Source organism: Rhincodon typus, chromosome 22 (assembly GCF_021869965.1).
Source record: "Rhincodon typus isolate 14 chromosome 22, sRhiTyp1.1, whole genome shotgun sequence".
Lineage (NCBI taxonomy): Eukaryota > Metazoa > Chordata > Chondrichthyes > Orectolobiformes > Rhincodontidae > Rhincodon > Rhincodon typus.
Window position 1 is genome coordinate 931,965 of NC_063353.1, and position 23,221 is coordinate 955,185.

The 23,221-nt window shown below is 42.8% G+C and overlaps 1 protein-coding gene across 1 annotated transcript in view; it reads right to left on the reverse strand.

Annotated features, from left to right (window-relative positions):
- The window catches only part of LOC109934535 (dynein axonemal heavy chain 3-like), a 429,003-nt gene that overhangs the window by 505 nt on the left and 405,277 nt on the right, over positions 1 to 23,221 (reverse strand). Inside the window, exons 69-72 of the mRNA XM_048610380.1 lie at positions 19,183 to 19,360; positions 8,300 to 8,376; positions 5,443 to 5,736; positions 3,794 to 3,931 (exon numbers count right to left, since the gene is read on the reverse strand). Of these exons, the coding sequence (XP_048466337.1) occupies positions 3,794 to 3,931; positions 5,443 to 5,736; positions 8,300 to 8,376; positions 19,183 to 19,360 (687 nt within the window). The remainder of the gene's footprint in view (positions 1 to 3,793; positions 3,932 to 5,442; positions 5,737 to 8,299; positions 8,377 to 19,182; positions 19,361 to 23,221) is intronic.

Consider the following 23,221-nt stretch of genomic DNA (forward strand, 5'->3'; position numbering starts at 1 on the left):
AACCAGAATAGAACAGGACCAGATAATGATATCCTTCAACGTAACAGCACTATTTACATCCATAAACATCGACCTAGCCAAAGAGCCAAATGGCTGGATGAATCAGGAAGGCAGGCACCCCACGATACCAACAGCATCAACAAGGACAGCACCTGCTGGATCTGTGCCTCACAACCCACTTCACCTTCAACGACCATCTATTCAAACAAATCAAAGGAACACCAATGGGATCCCCAATATCAGGATTGATTGTAGAATTGGTAATGCAAAGGTTGGAATGGACAGTACTCCCCACTATACAACCCAAATTCTGGTTCCGCTATGTAGATGACACCTTCATGATTATCAAACACACAAAATTAGAAGAAACCCACTAACACATAAACAACACCCTCACCGGAATAAAATTCCTAGACATAATGGTAGAGCGTAAGAACAATGGGGAACTCCAGACTAGTGTATACAGAAAGACCACACATACGGACCAGATACTTAATTACACCAGCAACCACCCCAACACTCATAAATGGAGCTGCGTCAGGACATTATTCAAACAAGCCACAATACACTGCAGCAACCTGGAATTAAGCAAAGCAGAAAAGGAACACCTATACAGAGTTTTTAAAAGGAATGGGTACCCAAAAAGCACAATCTGCCGTTACCTCCACAACACACCACAACAAGACGACAACACGGCTAGACACACTAGACACCCTACTGTACATCAGAGACATATCAGAGATGACCACCAGACTACTCAGACCCTTATGTATCAGGGTAGTCCACAAACCAACAACCACCCTGCGGCAGCTACTGACAAACATAAAGGATCCCATACCCACAACCAATAAAACTAACATAGTATATAAAATACCATGCAAGGCCTGTGAGAAACACTACATAGGCCAAACTGGAAGAAAACTGACAATAAGGATACATGAACACCAACTAGATACCAAGAGACACGACCAATTCTCACTGGTCTCAGTACACACGGACAAAGAAGGACACAAATTCGACTGGGACAACATATCCATAACAGCACGAGCCAAACAGAGATATGTCAGGGAATTCCTGGAGGCCTGGCATTTCAACCAGAACCCCAACAAAAAACACATTGAACTGGATCCGATATACAAACCACTGAAAAACAGAACTGGAAGTGATGCCAATCACCCCAGCAAACCGAGGCATATAAATAACAAGTGGGACAGAACACCAACACTTCACCGGAGCCACACTGACAATGTTACCTAACAGGGTGATGAAATGTCTGCAATCAAACACCCCGGCTTGGTGAGCAAGTCTGCAACCTCATCCACAACCTGAGTTACAAATCAAATCAAAAACTTTAAATACTTTCCTGTATTCATTGAAGCATAGGATATAAAAGAGGTTATGCTGGAGCTTTTAAAAAAATGCTATTTAGACTATAACTTGAGAACTGTGTGCGGTTCTGGTCACTTAATTACAGAGAGAATATAATTGCACTGGAGAGGACACAAAGGAGATGTAGCAGGATTTTGCCAGGACAAGAAAAATATAGCTATGAGGACAGATTGGTAAGGGCAGGTATTGTTCTCCCTGGTACAGAGAAGGCTAAGAGGAGATCTGGTTGAGATGTATGGGGTTGAGAGCGCTCTGGATTGGGTAGTTGGGAAGGAGCTATTTCCCTTAGGAGGGAGGCAAGTGACTTAGGGATATAGATTGTTAAAAGCATTCGAGGGAAGATGAGAAATATTTTCACCCAGATCATGGTCCAGGGTGGTCTGGTAGGTTCTGCCTGTAGTAGAGGCAGAAACCCTCGAAACATTTAGGAGGTGCCTGGAGATGTACCTCAAGTCCCACGGATTTCAAGTGCTGGGAAATGGGATTAGTTATGGATGACACAATGGGCAGAGTAGCTTCCTTCTGAGCCATAACTTTCCCGCATTTTCTAAATATTCTAAATATCTGAGGAGGAGGAATGTAAGAGGTTGTGGGGAAAGGGCATGAGATGGACTGTACTTGAGCTGTTCCCTAGGAAGGCCAGCATGGACACAATGGGTTGAACGTGGAATGTGAAGAGCCCTCAGTAAGGACTCAGTTGAGGGTGCTCTTGGTTGTCTCCAGAGGTGGGGCTGGAGACCTCATGCCAGCTCAGGGGGACGAGCAGCCTGGGAGGTAGGGGATGGAGTAAGGGACAAGATGCTACAGTGCATGGACACTGCCAATTGACAGTATGTTCCAGTGTAGGACGGGGACACCAGAACATTAACCAAAAGTTTCAGAGAAAATGTGGGAAAAGCCTTTACATCAACTCATTCAATTCACCAATGCTTTATACCAGAATATGTAGTAATAAATAAATGGGCAGCAATTGAAAAATATACAAACATATGAAATGGGAGCAGGAGTATGCCATTTGGTCCTTAGAGTCTGTTCCGCCATTTCAATAACGTCATGGCTGATATGTTTGTATTCCAAATTCCATATTCCCATTTACCCAGAAAACTTTTCATTTCCCTATCTATTCATTTGTCTTAAAAATATTCAATGAATATTAAATCAAATATTTGATATTCAAAAACCTCCACCTCCCTCTGAGGCAGAGAGTTCCAAAGTTTCACAACCTTCAGAGAAGACATTTCCCTTCATTGCTGTTCTAAAAGGGCAACCCTTAATTTTAAATAGTGCCCCCAGCTCTGGGCTCAGTTATAGAGTCATACAGCTGTACAGCATGGAAACAGACCCTTTGGTCTAACTCATCCATGCCGACCAGATATTCTAAATTAACCTAGTCCCATTTGCCAGCATTTGGCCCATACCCCTCTAAACCCTTCCTGTTCATATACCCATCCAGATGCCTTTTAAATGTTGTAATTGTACCCGCCTCCACCACTTCCTCATTCATTACACGCACCACCCTCTGCATGAAAAAGTTGCCCCTTTGGTCCCTTTTAAATCTTTCTCCGTTCACCTTAAACCTATGCCCTCTAGTTTTGGACTCCACTACCCTGGGGAAAAGACCTGGGCTATTCACCCTATTTATGACCCTCGTGATTTTATAAACCTCTATAAGGTCACTCCTCAGCCTCCGATGCTCCAGGGAAAATAGCCCCAGCCTATTCAGCTTCTCCCTACAGCTCAAACCCTCCAACCTCGGCAACATCCCTGTAAATCTTTTCTGAACCCTTTCAAGTTTCACAACAGCCTTCCTGTAGGAGGGAGACCAGAACTGAACGCTGTATTCCAATAGTGGACTAACCCAATGTCCTGTATAGCCGCAATATGACCTCCCAACTCCTATACTCCATGCACTGACCAATAAAGGCAAGCATACCAAATGCCAATTTTACTATCCTATCTACCTGCAACTCCACTTCCAAGGAACTATGAACCTGCACTCCAAGATCCCTTTGTTCAGCAACCCTCCCCAGGACCTTACCATTAAGTGTATAAATCCTGCAGTGATTTGCCTTCTCAAAATGCAAAAGGAAACATTCTTTCCAGATCCACCTTATCCAGACCAGTCAAAATTGTACACACTGCAATCAAGTTACCCCTCACTTTCCTGAACTCTAGAACTAAGTGATACCAGGTATGGGTGTCTTGAACTGTCAGTGAAAGACTTTTGTACATACTGAAGTTATGAAAGGTGCTATATAAATGCAAGTCCTTCTTCTGACTCAGATGGGAGAATGTCACCAACAGGGCCACGTTGAAACTGTTCACAATGGTATACAGTAATTTAATGATTGTAATTAATTGTCATTTGAACATTCTTTCAACACAGTCTCTCACTGTGACATACCTGAACCTGCTTCGCACTGATCCTGAGATCAGATTCATTGAATTCGTAAGGGACATTCCAGCCAAGTGAACCAAACATCCTGCGTTCTTGAATGAGAGCGTGGAAGAAACACAAAGCGAAGAGGAGCTTCTCCCACACCTGTTAATGACAATGACTGTAAAACAAAAACTCCAGTATCTTTTAAACAAAACTAATCCCAAGCTCTTTTTTTATTTTTTAATATAGAATCCCTACGGTGTGGAAACAGGCCATTCAGCCCAACAAGTCCACACTGACTCTCCAAAGAACATCCCACCTAGACTCATCCCTCCCGCTGTATCCCTGTAACACTGCATTTCCCATGGCAAACCACCCAACCTACACATCCCTTGACATTATGGGCAATTTAGCATGGCAAATCACCTAAGCTGCACATCCTTGGACTGTGGGAGGAAACCTCTTTAAAATGGAAATGATAACATCAAGCACAGTTTTGTCTTTCTGCTTCAGAATTAAGTGAAAAAATGAAGAGTTTGGGAACATGGCATGCTCCAGAATGAAGTTATGAAAGAAAGGCTCTGAGCGCCTGTTGAGATTATTTTGTTATAGATTGTAGGATAATACTGCTACAAGCAAAGTGAGATACCTCTGTTTAATATCTGTAGGTTGTTGGTATATGTGCATAAACTTTATCCTTGAGGAACATTCTTCCACTCCTGACGTATTGTTGTTTTATTTACACCTATACATTGCAGGTTACTAAACACATCTCTCTAGAGCAGTGTTTAAGACCTCTCTCTTTACATGCTTCTTCTAGTCTGATGTCTTCTTCCATCCCGTCCTACGATATCAGGGTGACATTATCTTTTGATTATTCCGTTTTCTTGCATCTACTCCCCCAAGTTTTTCTCTTACTTATTTTACATGATTACTTTTATAATTAATTTTACTTATTGACATTGTCACTGTAATCATTATCACCGTCTTCTATTCATTCCCACCCTCCACCCCCAATCCCTCCCAAAATCTGAATCTCACAGATCGAGATGATCTAGAACTCTGACTGACACACCAATCTAGCTTGCTTGATTACATGCTGTATCATGTGTGGAATTGTTGCCACACTCTGAACATTTTCAATTTGGTAAGACTACCTCTGCCCCACATATTGTGACAATAGTACTTGGTCTCATTTTTTTGGCTTAAGGTCCTGGAGGTTTCCCCAGCTGCCACTATGTTTTAATCTATGGTTCAGGTTAATACTACTACTGGCATGGTTAGATACTTCTTCATATCTTGAGCTGCGAGTGTATGTGCACGCACACTTAGAGGCTGCTGTCTCCCCATGCGAGAGTAAGACTCTTTCCCTCTTGACGTACTGTTACACTCTTTATTTATATCTGTACATCAAAGAATACAGGTCCCTAGTGTAATGTCTAACAGCTCTCACTTCACATGCTCATTGAGCTAATTTTCTCTTCCAAACACGAGAATCACATCCTCAGATGCATCTTCATCAATTATTCTTTGCCTTTTCTACAGAGACCGACATCCTGAGACATATCACTGAAACATTACCAGTGTCAGCAAGACTGTGATTGGATTTGACACACCAATGATACCTGGGCAAACAGAACTCACGAGAAGCAGGAACTGGAAGCAGACCATACCTCTGGTTTATTGCAGCCACTGAAGAAATGCAGATCTGAGATTGGATCATTCAAGTAGGACCTCAGCAGATTTGCTCGAAGTCCCTTCGGTGGCTCATTAGTCATTTTGATTCCATTTTGTAACAAGGAGACTGGGAAATTTCGAGAAGGATAGCTAGTGAGCCACAGGCGGAATTCTGGCTTGGTTCTGTCACAGTCAGTGATGATGTCTTCACAGATACGCTCCAGCTCAGGCAGCCAGCTACTCGCCAGGTGACAATTCTGTAGAACAAGCCATGTACCTTCCTCAGCCGCCTAGAAAACACCAAACCCATTACGCAATCAGCTCTGTACAGTCTGACTCTTTTTGTCATTTATATACATGATTCGGATATGAATATAGGAGATACAGTTAGTAAGTTTGCAGATGACACCAAAATTGGTGATGTGGTATACAGTGAAGAAGGAACCTTGATCGAATGGGTCAAGGAGTGGCTGATGGAGTTTAATTTCGATAAATGTGAGGTGTTGCATTTTGGAAAGGCAAATCAGGGTAGGACTTATACACTTAATGGTAAGGTCTTGAGGAGTGTTGCTGAACAAAGAGACCTTGGGGTGCAGGTTCATTGTTCCTTGAAGGCAGTCACAGGTAGACAGGGCAGTGAAGAAGGCGTTTGGTATGTTTGCCTTTATTGGTCAGAGCATTGAGTATAAGAATTGGGATGTCATGCTGTGGCTGTACAGGACAATGGTTAGGCCAGTTTTGGAATACTACATTCAATTCTGGTCTCCTTGCTAAAGGAAAGATGTTGTTAAATTGAACGGTGCAAAAAAGATTTACAAGGATGTTGCCGAGGTTGGAGGGTTTAAGTTATGGGGACAGGCTAAATAGGATGGGACTATTTTCCCTGGAGCATCAGATGCTGAGGAGTGACCTTATAGGAGGTTTATATAAAACTATGAGCGGCATAGATAGAGTGAATGACCAAGCTGTTTTTCCTACAGCACAGAAGTCCAAAACTAGACAGCATATGTTTAAGGTGAGAGGGGAAAGATATATGTCTGTATGGAGTTTGTATGTTCTCCCCGTGTCTGCATGGGTTTCCTCCAGGTTCTCTGGTTTCCTCCCATTGTCCAAAAATGTGCAGCTTTGGTGGATTGGCCACGCTAAATTGCCCATAGTGTCTAGGGATGTGCAAGTTCAGTGGGTTAGCCATGGGAAATGCAGATTTACAAGGATAGGGTTGGGCGGGGTGGGGGGGTGGTGGTGGGGGGGGCAGGTCTGGGTGGGATACTCTTCAGAGGGTTGATATGGACTTGATGAACTGAATGGCCTGCTTCCACACTAAGGATTCTATGATTCTACGGGTACTGAATCACACAGTCAGCTCTTTACAGAGTGAATCACATAGACATTTCTATACAGTCTGAATCACACAATCGGCTTTACACCAACTGAATCACACAGTTGGGTCTCTATAAAGAGAGTGAATCTTGCAGTCAGCTGTACACAGACTGAATCAGGCTGCCAACTCCACTTAGACTCAACCATGCAGTCAGTTCTCCAGAAACACCAGATTGATCAACACCCATACTTGCTAAATGGCATGTAAAACACCATCAAAATTTGATAATTAATTGAATGCTCCATTCATAGTAAAATATAATAACTTTGACAACAATTGTTTCTCATTGTTTATTGCTTTGTTGAATGAATTTGAGTGATTCTGTGCTGTGTCTGGAGAGCTGACTGAAGTATTTACCTGTCCATTTAAACCCAATGCTTTAAGGAAATCAACATAAAGTTCAGTGAAGATTTTGAAAGAAATATTGCAAGTACAGGGGCTAATATCTTCACCTCCTGTCTTTCTATCTCTGGTGCGTCATGTAATTGTACCCATTGTACAATTTAGGATCCCTTGTTCACACACGGGTGGATTCTCGTTATTTTCAAAGCAGGGATGGATCACTTCTGGATTTCAATCCTGATGGTTTCTAAGGTGGAAGTGGTCTCTGGGATTCTAGTGAGTGACCTGTATGGCTTGGAGAACCAATAGGGTTGTGGGGGACCAACACTGGGAGAAGTGGGCTCTGCTGCTGGAGTTCGGAGACCATGAGGGTCTCTGAAGAGGGAGGCAACCCCAGAAGACAGCGCACAGAAAGGCTTCCAATAGAACAGCTGGCAGGCCATCACTACATGCCCTCAACAAGATGCCTCTTCTGATACCTGTGGCTCCAGCATAAGGGCAGACCTAAAGAAGGTCTCACTGGCCTCTACCCACCCATGAGAAAGCAGGCTCCTGGTACCTGGGGTGAAGTTGGTGAGTGTAACCAGTAAGATTGTGGCAGTTTCATAAATGTGTCCCCAGGTGGTCCCTGAATTGCTGAGAACAAGCTACCTCGCTAACAGTTACAATTGCACCTTGCCCCTCTACCCAGCACTCAGCAGGCACTGCAACTGACACAGAACTTTCTACAATACCCTCTCCCACCTCCAAAACCAGCTTTTCATAGCTGATACAATTCTGGTTGTGGTTTGTGCCCTGCCAAGTTCCATCAGCCCAGGGAGAATTGCTGCCGCTATCATTTCATAGCCTGACACTGGGAGGCTATTACAAAGTCATTTGAGATTCACTGAGCTGACAGAGTCAGCTGTCTCCTGTTTCCCATTTAAATTGGGTGAACTGTTCCTCTTTAGGCATTTTTGTGAGTCAATGGGGAGAAAGGTACTCTTGCTTTCTAGAAACATTAATACCAGACATATGGCAATTTCTGACCAGCTGTTATGTTCTTAATCTCAGAGACTGTTATATAATGGAGTATAAAAAATAAAAGGGAAAACGAACTGCTCTCAGAAAATATTTGCTCAAAAACTTACTTTTTCAATCATTTTTCCAGCAATTGGACCTTGTCCCTGGCCAAGGGAGATCGTTTGGAGGTTGGCTCCCCCCATTCCTGAAACACAATGTACATTTTAACAGACATACCTTTCTAATGGACTGATAATAAATCAACATATATCCATCAATGCATACTCACCATCTTGTGCATATTATTCACTTTCAGTCCCAAAACTTGACTTACAGTCATAGAGTAATAAAGATATACAGCACAAAAACAGATCCTTTGGTCCAACTCGTCCATGCCAACCAGATATCCTAAATAAATCTAGTCCCATTTGCCAGCATTTGGCCCATATCCCTCTAAATCCTTCATGTTCATCTACCCATCCAGATGCTTTTTAAATCTTGTAATGGTACCAGCCTCCACCACTTCCTCTGGCAGCTCATTCCATACACACACCACCCTCTGTGTCAAAAAGTTGTCCCTTAGGTGCCTTTTAAACCTTTCCCCTCTCATCTTAAACCTACGCCCTATAGTTTTGGACTCCCCCACCCCGGGGAAATGACCTTGTCTATTTACCCTATCCTTGCTCCTCATGATTTTATAAACCTCTGTATGCTCAGCCTCTGCGCTCCAGGGAAAATAGCCCCAGTCTATTAAGTCTCCCCCTGGAGCTCAAACCCTCCAACTTGGCAATATCCTTGTAAATCTTTTCTGAACCCTTTCATGTTCCACAACATCTTTCCTACAGCAGGGAGACCAGAATTTCACGCAATTGCCCTAACCAATGTCCTGTACTCATTGCAGTGACCAATAAAGGCAAGGGTACCAAACGCCTTCTTCACTATCATAACTACCAGCGGCTCCACTTTCAAGGAACTATGAACGTGCACTCCAAGGTCTCTTTGTTCAGCAACACTCCCCAGAATCCATTTGGAGTCTCCTTAACTCTATTTGTCAAAGCTATCTCATGTCCTCTTTGAGCCCTCCTGATTTCCCTCTTAAGTATACTCCTACTGCCTTTATACTCTTCCTGGGAATCACACTGCTGTCTTTACCTGACATATGCCTCCTTCTTATTGTTAACCAAAACACTTACCATTAAGTATATAACTTCTGTCCTGATTTGCCTTTCCAATATGCAGCACCTCACATTTGTCTAAATTAAACTCCATAAACTCTCATTTGATCAAGGTCCCATTGTCCTCTGAGGTAACCTTCTTTGCTGTCCACTCCACCTCCAATTTTGGTGTCATCTGCAAACTTACTAACCATACCTCCTACGTTCACATCCAAATCATTTATACAAATGATGAAAAGCAGTGGACCAAGCACCGATCCTTGGTCACAGGCCTCCAGTCTGAAAAGCAACCCTCCACCAACACCCTTTGTCTTCTACCTTCGAGCCAGTTCTGTATCCAAATGGCTAATTGTCCTTCTATTCCATGTGATCTAACCTTGCTAACCAGTCTAACATGATGAAGTTCGTTGAATACCTTCCTGAAGTCCATATACATCACGTCTACTGCTCTGCCCTCATCAATCCTCCTCGTTACTCCTTCAAAAAACTCGATCGAGTTAGTGAGACATGATTTCCCATGCACAAAGCCATGTTGACTATCCCTAATTAGTCCTTGCCTTTCCAAATACATGTAAATCCTGTCCCTCAGGATTCCCTCCAACAACTTGCCTACCACTGATGTCAGGCTCACCAGTCTATAGTTCCCTGGCTTTTACTTACCACTTTTCTTAAATAGCGGCACCATGTTAGACAAGCATCAGTTTTCCAGCACCTCACCTGTGGCTATTGATGATAGAAATATCTCAGCAAGGGGCACAGCAATCACCTCCCTAGCCTCCCATGAGTTCTAGGGTACACCTGATCAGGTCCCAGGGATTTATCCACCTTTATGTGTTTTAAGATGTCCAGCACCTCCTCTTTGTAATATGGACATTTTTCAAGATGTTGCTATTTATTTCCCCATGTTCTACGTCTTCCATATCCTTCTCCACAGTAAACGCAGATGCAAAATTTAGTATTGTTTAGTACTGCCTCCGTCTCCTGCAGTTCCACACAAAGGTGGCCTTGCTGATCTTTAAGGGGCCCTATTCCCTCCCTAGTTACCCTTTTGTCCTTAATGTATTTGTAGAATCCCTTTGGACTTTCCTTAAATCTACTTGTCAAAGCTATCTCATGTCTCCTTTGTGCCCTCCTGATTTCCCTCTTAAGTATACTCCTACCGCCCTTATATTCCTCTATCCCTGCTGTCTATACCTGACATATGCTTCCTTCTTATTCTTAACCAAAACCTCAATTTCTCTAGTCATCCAGCATTCCCTCCACCTACTAGCCTTGCCCTTCACCCTAACAGGAACATACCATCTCTGGATAACACGGTTGGGAGCTGGAGGAACACAGCAGGCCAGGCAGCATCAGAGGAGCAGGAAAGCTGACGTTTTGGGTCGGGACCCTTCTTCAGAAATGGGGGGAGGGGGAAGGGGGCTCTGAAATAAATAGAGAGAGGAGGGATGGGGCTGGGCAAGGTAGGTGGGATGGTGATAGGCGAGTGCAGGTAGGCAGTGGTGGGGATTGGTCAGTGAGGTGGGAGGAGCGGATAGGTGGAGAGAAGACGGACAGGTCAAGGAGGTGGGGATGAGAGGGAGGGTTGGTCATGGGATGAGGCCGGGGGTGGGAAGATTTTGAAACTAGTAAAGTCCACAACTCTGGACTCCCGTTATCTCATTTTTGAAAGGTTCCCATTTTCCTTTACCTGCAAACATCCACCCCAATCAACTTTTGAAAGTTCTTGCCTAACACCATCAAAATTGGCTTTCCTCCAGTTTAGAACTTGAACTTTTAGATCTGGTCTATCCTTTTCCATCACTATTTTAAAACTAATAGAATTATGGTCACTGGCCCCAAAGTGCTCTCAGTTCCAACAAATAACTTCTCTGGACATATTCCCATGAATATCCTCCCCAAGTACAGCCATAATGTTATCCCTAATCAAAACATGCCACTCCCCCTCCTCTCTTGCCTCTCCCCCATCTTTCTATCCATCCTATAGCATCTGTATCCTGGAAGGTTAAACTGTCAGTCCTGTCCATCCCTGACACATGTCTCTGTAATCGCTATGATATCCCAGTCCCAAGTTCCCAACCATGCCCTGAATTCATCTGCCTTACCTGTTAGGCCTCTTGCATTGAAATAAATGATGTTTAATTTATCAGCCCTACCTCATTCTCTGCTTTGTTTCTGTCTGCCCTGACTGTTTGAATTACTCCTTTTCCCAACCTTAGCAGTCTCAGACTGATCTCGTTCTTCACTATGTACCTGGGTACCCCCCACTCCCCCCACCCTTCTCCACTAGGTTAAATCCTCCTGAGCAGCTCTAGCAAATCTCCCCACCAGTACATTAGTCCCCTTCCAATTCAGGTGCAACCCGTCCTTCTTATACAGGTCACTTCTACCCCAGAAAAGATTCCAATGATCCAAAAATGTGAATCCATCTCCCCTGCACCAGTTCCTCAGCCATGCATTCATCTGTTCCATCCTCCTAATCCTACCCTTAATAGCTCGTGGCACTGGGAGTAAACCAGATATTACTACACTCGACAACCTCCTTTTTAAATCCTGCCTAACTTCCTATATTCTCTCCTTAGAATTTTGTCCTTTTTTGTTCCTATGTCGTTAGTTCCAACGTGTTCAATGACATCCTGCTGGTCCCTCTCCCCTTTGAGACTATTCTGCACTCTCTCCGAGATATCCAGTGAGGCAACACACCATTCTTACATCTCGCTGTCGGACGCAGAAACCTCTGTCTCTGACTAGACAGTCCCCTATCACAATCGATTGCTTGGAATCTGGCATTACCCTCAGTACATTAGAGCCTGCCTCAGTACCAGAAACCTGGCTGTCACTGCTACATTCCCCTACATTTTCCAAAACAGCATACTTGTTTGAGGTAGGGATAGCCACAGGAGACTCCTGCACTACCTGCCTACCCCTCCTACCTTTCCTGGAGGTAACCCCTTCTCCCCGACTGTATCTGTGGTTTATCCCCCTCCCTGAAACTACCATCCATCACACCCCCTACTCCTGTAAATTCCTCATTGCCTCTAACTACTGCTCCAACCAATCCATGTGATCCGATAGGATTTGCAAAGAAACACACTTCCTGCAGACATAATCATCAGGAACATGGAAATCCTCCCTAATCTCCCACATTGAACTGGAAGAGCACATCACTGTACTAAAGGCCATCTTTGCATCTTAAACAACGTACAGACCCAGAAAATAGCACTGTCTTATTGCTCTGAACATACTGATCCAGCTGAGCTTAGTAGCTATGTTTTTTATATTTTTAAAGTTTAATCAAGAGACTGATCTCAATAAAAACATATAATCAAATAATAACCCACCCTATTCACTGTTGTAGATTTACAAAAAATACACAGTAAGGTTACACTTTAAAACTAGCCACTTAACTGTGCCCCTGCTGTGAACTCCCCCACTCCAACTTCAGCTGTGAATTTCACTGTTTGTTAATTTTTCTTAGACAAACTCCAATGTCCAGAGATACTTGAAGCCAAACAGCAGAGGCAGTTAGTTGTACAGGTTATTGCGAGTCAGACAGCCGTGTAGGTTTACTGCTCTGTTTGATTCACTTCCCATGTGGTCACTACCTTTGTCTCTCTTCCTCCTTTTTAAAATGCCATTGTTTCGATCCTTTTTCCCAAAGTTCCAAAACAATGCAACAGCTTATAATACAGTAATTACTGCTCACAGAATTTGATGAAATCAGCTCCAACACTGAAGATACCTCAAAAAAGGCGCAGCTCTTACAGCCATAACTTTTTCCCATCCTCCAACTTGGATCACCCAGACCCCCATCACAGTTTGAACATCCAGATTAATGAAAATTGCTTATGCAAGTTGCCTTGATGGTTTTTGTTAACTGTTCTGAGGTTTATAAGATTATGATGTTTGGAATAGTATTTTTAAAAGAAGGGTGAAATGCAGGGGTCATGTGACCTGTTCTAAAGTCTGCTTGGCAGCAAGCTGGGATGGTTTTGTTGTTACAGGTTAAGGGAGGGGGCAGTTATCTCACGGGGAAGAACATGCAAGATGTTTATGTTTGGAGATAATGGCAGTAGCCTATGTACCAATAATTCCCCAAAGTCCCAGACAAGTCTTGAGAGTGCCTGCTCGTAAACAGTTACATCTTAAACTGTCTATTTATTTCAATAGTGAAAGAGAATTGACTTTCAAAGATACTACTCCAGGAAACTGGAGCATCTTTGGAAACTGGGAGCACCTGTGGACTGCTTGAGGGAATCATTATAATTCCAGTGGAGAGTATGTTGTATGATGAGAATGAAAGACAAACATTTCTCTCTGTAGATTAAAATATAGGTTGCAAACAAAAAGAAAATGGTGTTTAGTCAATCGCATTTTTAGTTATTTATTACAGTAAAGGTTGTAAAATACAAAAACCTTGTCATGTCATTCTTTTAGCTATCAACCAGTAGTTCAAATTTAGTTTTAAAAGGTATAGATCTCTACAAGAAGTTTGACCAGCACTTACATAAACATAAGATTTCAGTTCTTTTTGTTGAATTTAGTGAAGAATTAAAATGGCTTTGTTGATTGTTGAAGCTTTTCTCAAAATAATGCATCTTTAAGTGCGAGGCAGCAAGTAAAAAACGTTAATTTAAGAGTAGTAGCAGAAAAGTTGGAAATAGGGTAACATGTTGGCATCATGAAAGCAAAAATTGTTGAAGTATTAGCTCAAGGAGAGTATCTTGGGGAAGTAAAGATGACATATAACTGTGACCTCTAGGATTCACTTACAAGTGAAGCAACTTGAACTCCTGAGAGAGAGAGATCTGGAAAGAGTCTGAATACAAAAGGGGTGATAAAGGAGGAAGGCGGGGGAGAAAGAGAAAGTAAAAGTGGAAAGAGAAAGTAAAAGTGGAAAGAGAAAAGAAAATCCAAAAAGTTAAATCCAAACTTGAAAAACGGTAAAAGAAAATTGCTAAGAGAAAGTGAAGCTTGGAAATTTGAACTACACAGAGAAAGGCTTTGATTACATGATCAGAGAATAACCAGCAGACTGATGATTTAATACTTGTCTTTAATGTGACAAAGAATATTTGCCTCATGCCAAAACTCAGAGAGGGAAGTGATGAAATATGTTACATATAATTTGAGAAAATTGCTCTGAAGACTCAGTGATACAAGAAATTTGGATAATCCTACTACAAAGTGTTTTAGTAGGAAAAAACTTTGGAGATATATTCAACTGTTTCTGATGTACAGTCTGCAGATGGCACAGTTAAAATTGCTGTGCTTGATGCATATGAGTTAGCTCCAGAAGCTTATAGACAGAAATTGAGAAATCTGAGGATTCAGACTTTTGTGGATTTAGCTAGAGAGAAAGAAATGGAGTTTGGTTGTGTCGATCTGTAAAATTGGAGGTTAATTTGTGAAAATTGTAGAGAGGTATTGTTGTATGGGTCTGAAAGAATTAATACTGATTTGTTGGCATAAGCACTATCCAATGTAATAATGTCACAAGGACTGGGTGGGGTGGGGGAGATAACGAAGGATTTTGAAGGAGTCAGAGCTGCGACTAGGCCCTCCTAACAGTTGCTGTAATAACATATATCTTTGTAACATGTAAATAGTTGCAGAAATGCAATCAACTATATCTTGTTTACAAGAAGATACTTTTCTAGTTAGACCAGATGTACCTAGAAGGCAGCATGTATAACATTTCCTTTGTCCTCCTGGTAACTGCTTGCCATGCTGGAACTCTGAGTAGACAGCTTGTTTTGGAAGTCTTGTGTCAGGCACAATGTGTGCTAGCTCAACTGACTGACTGTAACTCATGCTTCAACACTGGGATGTTGATCTGATTGGGGATGCTGATATGGGAATGCCTATCCTGCAACTGGATTTCCAGGATTTTTTGGAGGCGTTGCTGACGTTAAGACCATAAGATCATAAGAAATAGGAACAGGTGCAGGCCATTTGGCCCCTCAAACCTGCTTCACTATTCAATAGGATCATGGCTGATCTGACAGTCCTCACATCCACTTTCATGCCTTTTCCCCATAAACCTTGATTCCCCTACCAATCAAGAATCTATCCATCTTAGCCTTAAATATGCACAAGGACACTTGTGCAGCTCTCTGTGGCAAGGACTTCCAAAGACTCAATCTTCTGAGAGAAGAAATTCCTCCTCATCTCAGTCTTAAATTCATGTACCTTTATCCTGAGACTATGCCCACTGATCCTAGACTCTCCCATGAGGGGAAACATCCTTTCAGCATTTACCCTGTCAAATCCATTAAGAATCCTATATATTTCAATGAGATCACCTCTCATTCTTCTAAACTCCAATAAGTACAGTCCCAACCCGTTCACCATTTGCTCATAAGAATTTCTCTCCAAATCAAGGGTCATCCTAATTGAACCTTCTCTGATATGCCTCCAATGAAATTATATCTTTCCTTAAATAATGGGACCAAAAGTTCTCACAGTACTCCAGATGTGGTCTCACCAGCATCTTGTACAGTTGCAGTAAAACTTTCCTATTCTTATACTCCAAACCCCTTGAAATATGGGCCAACATTCTGTGTTTGGTGTACAAATATCCCCAAGTCCCTTTGTGTTGCAGCTTTATGCAGTTTTTCTTCATTTAAATACTCTGTTCATTCATTCCTCCTTCCAAAAGGAACAAGTTCACATTTTCCTACATTATATTCCATTTGCCAACTTTTTGCTCACTTACTTAACCTATCAATATCTCTGTGTAAACTGTCTCTTTCCTTCTCGCAACTTGCCTTTCCACCTATTTTTGGGCTACAGTACATTTGCTTCCTTCCCCCAAGTCATCTATATACATTGTAAACAGTTGAGGTCCCAGTGCTAATCCCTGTGGAACCCAACTGATTCCAGATTGCCAAACTGATAAAGAACTCCTTATCTCCACTTGCTGTTTCCTGCTCATTAGCCAATGTCCTACCTCCAACAACAAATGGGCCCTTATGACTTAACCTTTTGTGGCATGTCACATTGATAGTTTTCCAAACCTTCTCAGAGTCTAAGGATTTTTGGAAAATTACAATCTAGGCATCTACGATCTCTGTAGCTACTTCTTTTCAGATCCTAGAATGCAGGCCATCAGGGGCCTTTAGCCCCATTAGTTTATCTAATACTACTTCTCTATTTTATTGTGAATATTCCGTGCAGTAAGATACAGTACTTAAGACTTGTCTTTTTAACAATTCTACACTTTTTTCTTCTACTGTGACATTACCTCATAAAAAGGAAGACAAACGTTGTTGAATGGGAGTTCAAACATCACAGTTCCAGGACAGCTGGCAGGAATTTCTCAGGGTAGATATTTTCTAACCAGCCTGTTCAGGGATGTTATTACACACCTCTGGAACAAATGGGACTTGAACCCAGGTCTCCTGGCTCAGAGGTAGGAACTTTACAACTGCATTATAAGGGCCTTGAGTTCCATCGGGTACTGTCCTTTCCCCAACCAGCTTCAGTTGCTTCATCAATTTTCTTCTGTCTATCATAAGCTCAGAAATAAGGATGTTCCCTGATGACTGCATATGTTCAATACTGACACTTGAGATACTGAGGCAGTCCATGTCCAAATGCAGCAAGACCTGGACAATATTCGTGTTTAGGCTGACAACTGCCAAGTAGAACTTGCACCACCCAAGTGCCAGGCAATAACCAAATCCAATAAGAGAGAATGCAACTACCAACCCTCGATTTTCTTCAGCATTACAAGGGCTGAATCCAACATATCAACAATCTTGAAGTTACCATTTATCAGAAACTGAGCTGGACCAACCATACAGATACAGTGAGTACAAGAGCAGATCAGAAGCCTGGAACTCAGCAGCCAGTAACTCATCTTCTGTCTCCCCAAAGTCTGTCCACCATATACAAGGCACAAGAGACACACTGGTGTAATGGAATAATCTTCATTTGCTTGGATAAGTGCAGCTCCAACAACACTGAAGAACTTTGACACCATCCAGGACAAAGCAGCCTGCTTGACTGGCACCACCTTCAAATATTCACTCCCCCCACCACCAGCACACTATGGCGGCCGTGTGTTCCATTTATAAAATGCACTGCAGTAACTCAGTGGGGCTTCTCTGACAGCATCTTCTAAACCTGTGACCTCTATCCCCTAGACGAACAAGGACAGAAGACACATGAGAATACCAAAGTTCCTCTCCAAGCCATACACCATCCTGACTTGGAACTGTATTGCAATTCGTTAACTGTCACTGGGTAAAAAGCCTGAAACTCCCTAACATTGCTATGGGTATAGCTATACCCCAAGGGCTGTAGTGGTTCAAGAACAGATGCTCCTGGGCAATTGGGGAAAGACAATAAAATGAAGAGATGGCCACATCCTATGAACAAATAAAAAAGACTACAAGCTTTGAGGAATTGAACATTTTTGTCAAACTCTGTGGAGCAGATCTTTCTGACATATTTTCTGCAAAGCTGAATATTAAATGACTTACCCACAATATGTTAGATCACAGGTTAAAAAATAGTCAATAGAATGTGTGCCCAACCCAAGAAACAAGGCCTTCCTACATTATGTGGGCTTCATTTAGTGACCAGAAATTCTGATTTGAACTAATGACTACATTCTGCCTGGACATGAGGGGTGAGAGTTGCCACCAGCCTGCTTGAAATTGGCCAAGCAGGAAGAAAAATTGCAGAATTTCAAACATAGCTGCAAATCCTCCCTCTGTGATTTTTTTCCCCCTCTCTATTCATTCACAGGACATCACTGGCTGGCCAGCATTTATTGCCAATCCCTAGTTGCCCTTGTGAAGGTGGAGGTGAGCTGCCTTCTTGAACTGCTGCAGTACATGTGTTGTCGGTAGATCCACAATGCTATTAAGGAGGGAATTCCAAGATTTTCACCCAGCAACAGTGAAGGAATGGCAAGATTGTTTACACTAGTTACACACTAGTATTTTGCTTATAAAATATTGGCCCTAGCCTCAAAAAAAGCCTCCAAATCAAATTGGTCTGCTCAGCAAGTTTCTGCTGATTGTGGATCAATATCCAGACTGTTCAAATTAACTTATAGTTACCAGGTGCCAGAGCATTATTTAAATCACAACAACTACTTAATTTACACAGCCTACGCAAGAATCAAACCAGTAAATAGTTCAGAGTTCTGAATAAGACTCATATTCAGACACTAATCTGAATAAGTCACATTCCAAAACTCAAAATATTAATGCAATTTCTCTCTCCACAGCCACTGCCAGACCAACTGTGTTTCTCCTGCACTTTCTATGTTTTTGATAATTTAGTATAGTTATTCAAAATAATTATCAGTGATTTTCCAGAAAGTAGACTAGTTACCCAATTAAGAATATTTAACTTTTGTGATAAACCCATTTTCAGTTGAATGACTGAAACACCAACTCACCACTCATGGGATTCCCTCTGTGCTCTCACCCTTTCCTATCTCTGTAACCTCTTCTTGATCTAAAGCCTTCCAAAATTCCTGTATTCCCTAATCCTGCCCTCTTGCAAATTCACAGTTTTTATCACCGCACATGCCTTCAGTTGCCAATAGACCATGAACTCAGGAGCTCCGTCCTTAACCTCTCACCGCTCATTCATCTTTAACAATGCTCCTGAACACTCTGGACTGAGGTTTGAGTCATTTTCCCCAACAATCCCTTATGTAATGTAGACTGCAGTTTGCTTTGTACACACTCCTGTGCAGGCCCTGGGTCAGCTTCCTACTTTAAAGGCTCTATATAAATACAAATTGTTGTTGTTGTTGAGTCAAGTTTAACTGTATTTTCTAAGTAAGACACTGTCACTGACAATAGCAATACCTTGTTCCTCAGCGAATCTCATCAGTAAGGCCATGGGATCAGCTCCAGCTGAAAGGACAAAGATGAGTGGAGTGAAATGCCTGGAACCCTTATAACTGTGTTGAAGATCAAAGGTTGGAGGCTCGATGTAAGCAGCATCCATTTTCACTGCGATGAATTGCTGAATGGCAGGAATCATCTGCGGAATAAGAAATGAGCAATCAACATGTGGTTCAGCAAATTAAACCACACTAGGGCAGTAGGTGGTATCCCTGTCTTTCACCAAGCACAGATTTAATCATTTTCGATCACAGCAAGTCAGAGTTCTGTATTGAGTAGCATGTGTGGTGAGTCAACGAATCAGAGTGATTACAGCACCAACGGAGGCTATTCAGTCCATCAAATCCATGCTGGCTCCCTATAAAGCAATGCAAACAATCCATCCCTGGGCTCAATCCTCACAGGCCAGCAGATTTATTGCCTTCAGATGTTCACTTTGAAATCACTTGTCTCGGCTTCCACCTCCTCATAAGGATCAAGCTGGAAACACTCCCCACTAAAAACATGCTCCTCACGTCCCTCTTGCATCTCTTCTCTAAGACTTTAAAACTGTATTCTCTAGTTGTTGTACCATCAGTTTTTCCTTGTTTCCCTTATCCAAACCTGTTTATTTCTGTCCAGCTTGATCAAATCTCCTCTCAGTCTCCTTTGCTCCAAGGAAAGCAGCCTCAGCCTCCCTAGCCAAACCCTGTCACTAAAATCCCTTGCTTCTGGACCCATTCTGGTAAATCTCTTTGCACTCTTACAGGGACTCTTGTACACTTCCTAAAGTGCAATGACCAGAACTGAACACAATACTCCAGTTGAGGCTCAACCAGAGTTTTATAATGATCAGTATAAACTTTCTTGTGCTCAATGTCAATTCTTATAATGCCCAAGATCCCATATATCTTGCTCATCACTCTCTTGGTTGGATCTGCCTTCAAGAATCTGTGCAACATGAACCCCTCTTCCCAAACTTGCTCACCCTGTGACCCTATCTCAAGGATTGAAAAAGGTTGTGAGAGAATGGGGGAGAAAACATCTCAGTGGGAATTGGATGTGCAGAGAGACTTGTGAGAGCTGGTGGAGGGGAGAGGGCCTCTGAACATAAGTATCAGAGCAGGAGTACGCTCGTTATATTCAGTCAGAACTCCACAGCAGCCATTACTGTGTCAGAGCCTGCAATTCCACCGTTTCAACTCATGACCCCACTGGAAGTCCTGGACCACACTTTGGGAAGTCCTGCCCCATCCTTTCTGGCAAAATTCATCACTTCACACATTCCTGTATTGAATTCTATTTCTCCATTCTGTTCACTATCAGTCTACTCTTCTCACCACCTGTTCATTTTCTTCACCATCTGTCCATTCTTGCTGTTCCATTCTCAATATCTGTCCATCCACCTCACTATCAGTTCACTTTCCTCACTTTCTGTCCATTCTCCTCACCATCTGTTTATTCTCACTATCTGTTTATTCTCACTATCTGTCCATTCTCACTATCTGTCCATTCCCATTATCTTTCTTCTGTTTTGTTGTGATCTAAAGGTATCATCCTCATTATTTTCCATTGCCCCAAATTTGGAATAGAACGTAGAACATAGACCAGTACAGCACAGTACAGGCCCACGATGTTGTGCCGAACTTTTACCCTAAAGCTAAGGTCGATCTAACTTCCAACCCTACCATATACTATCATCCATATGCCTATCTAATAGCCGCTTAAATGCCCCTAATGAGGCTGACACCACTACCCTCTCCAGCAATGCATTCGAAGCCTCGACCACTCTCTGAGTAAAGAACCTACCTCTGACGTCTCCCCTATATCTACCTCCACGCACTTTAAACTATGCCCCCTATTAATAGCTACCTCCACCCTAGGAAAAAGTCTCTGGCTGTCCACTGTGTCTATACCTCTGATCATTTTGTACACCTCTATCAAGTCACCTCTCATCCTTCGTCATTCTAAAGAGAAAAGCCCTAGCTCTCTCAACCTTCCTCGTAAGACCTTCCCTTCATTCCAAGCAACATCCTGGTAAATCTCCTCTGCACCTTTTCCAACGCTTCCACATCTTTCCTGTAATGAAGCGACCAGAACTGGACACAATACTCCAGATGTGGCCAAACCAGGCTTTTGTATAGCTGGAGCATAACTTCACGGCTCTTGAACTCAATCGTTCTATTAATGAAAGCTAACACACCATATGCCTTCTTAACAACTCTATCCACTCAGCTTTCAGGGAACTGTGGACATGAACCGCAAGATCCTTCTGCTCCTCCACACAGCCAAGAATCTTTCCATTAACCCTGTATTCTGTTTTTAAGTTTGTCCTTCCAAAATGAATCACCTCACACTTTTCAGGGTTAAACTCCATCTGCCACTTCTCAGCCCAGCTCTGCATCCTATCAATGTCCCTTTGTAACCTAGAACAGCCCTCCGCACTGTACACAACGCGACCCACCTTTGTATCATCCGCGAACCTGCTAATCCACCCTTCCACTCCTTCATCCAAATCATTTACAAAAATCACAAATAGAAGAGAACCCAGAACAGATCCTTGTGGTACACCACTCGTACCTGAGCACCATGTTGAATATTTTCCATCCACTACCACCCTTTGTCTTCTAAGGGTCAGCCAATTCTGAATCCAATCTGCCACTTTTCCCCCTATCCCATGCCTCCTTACCTTCTTCATGAGCCTACCATAGGGAACCTTATCAAACGCCTTACTTAAATCCATGTGTACCACATCCACTGCTCTACCTTCATCCACGTGTTTGGTCACAAAGAACAAAGAACAAAGAAAATTACAGCACAGGAACAGGCCCTTTGGCCCTCCAAGCCTGCGCCGATCCAGATCCTCTATCTAAACCTGTCGCTTATTTTCCAAGGATCTGCATCTCTCTGCTCCCTGCCCATTCATGTATCTGTCTAGATACATCTTAAATGATGCTATCGTGCCCGCCTCTACCACCTCCGCTGGCAACGCGTTCCAGGCACCCACCACCCTCTGCGTAAAGAACTTTCCATGCATATCTCCCTTAAACTTTTCCCCTCTCACCTTAAAATCGTGACCCCTAGTAATTGAGTCCCCCACTCTGGGAAAAAGCTTCTTGCTATCCACCCTGTCTATACCTCTCATAATTTTGTAGACCTCAATCAGGTACCCCCTCAACCTCCGTCTTTCTAATGTAAATAATCCTAATCTACTCAACCTCTCTTCATAGCTAGCACCCTCCATACCAGGCAACATCCTCGTGAACCTCCTCTGCACCCTCTCCAAAGCATCCACATCCTTTTGGTAATGTGTCGACCAGAACTGTATGCAGTATTCCAAATGTGGTTGAACCAAAGTCCTATACAACCGTAACATGACCTGCCAACTTTTGTACTCAATACCCTGTCCGATGAATGAAGGCATGCCGTATGCCTTCTTGACCACTCTATCGACCTGCGTTGTCACCTTCAGGGTACAATGGACCTGAACACCCAGAACTCTCTGTGCATCAATTTTCCCCAGGGCTTTTCCATTTACCGTATTGCTCGCTCTTGAATTGGATCTTCCAAAATGCATCACCTCGCATTCACCTCTTCAAAGAATTCAATAAGGTTTGTGAGGCATGATCTACCCCTCACAAATCCATGCTATCACGAATCAAACTGTGCCTTTCCGAGTGATCATAAATCCTATCTCTCAGAGCCCTTTCCAATAATTTGTTCACCACTGATGTAAGACTAACTGGCCTGTAATTTCCGGGATTATCCCTATTCCCTTTTTTGAACAAGGGAATGACGTTTGCCTCTCTCCAATCTTCCGGCACTATACCCATGGATAGTGAGGACGAAAAGATCATCACCAAAGGCCCTGCGATCTCTTCCCTCGCTTCCCATAGAATCTTTGGATAAATCCCATCAGGCCCAGGGGACTTAGTTTTCTTCAACTTCCTCAAAATTCCTAGCACATCTTCCTTACTAACATCCACCTCCTCTAGCCTACCAGCCTGTTTCACACTGTCCT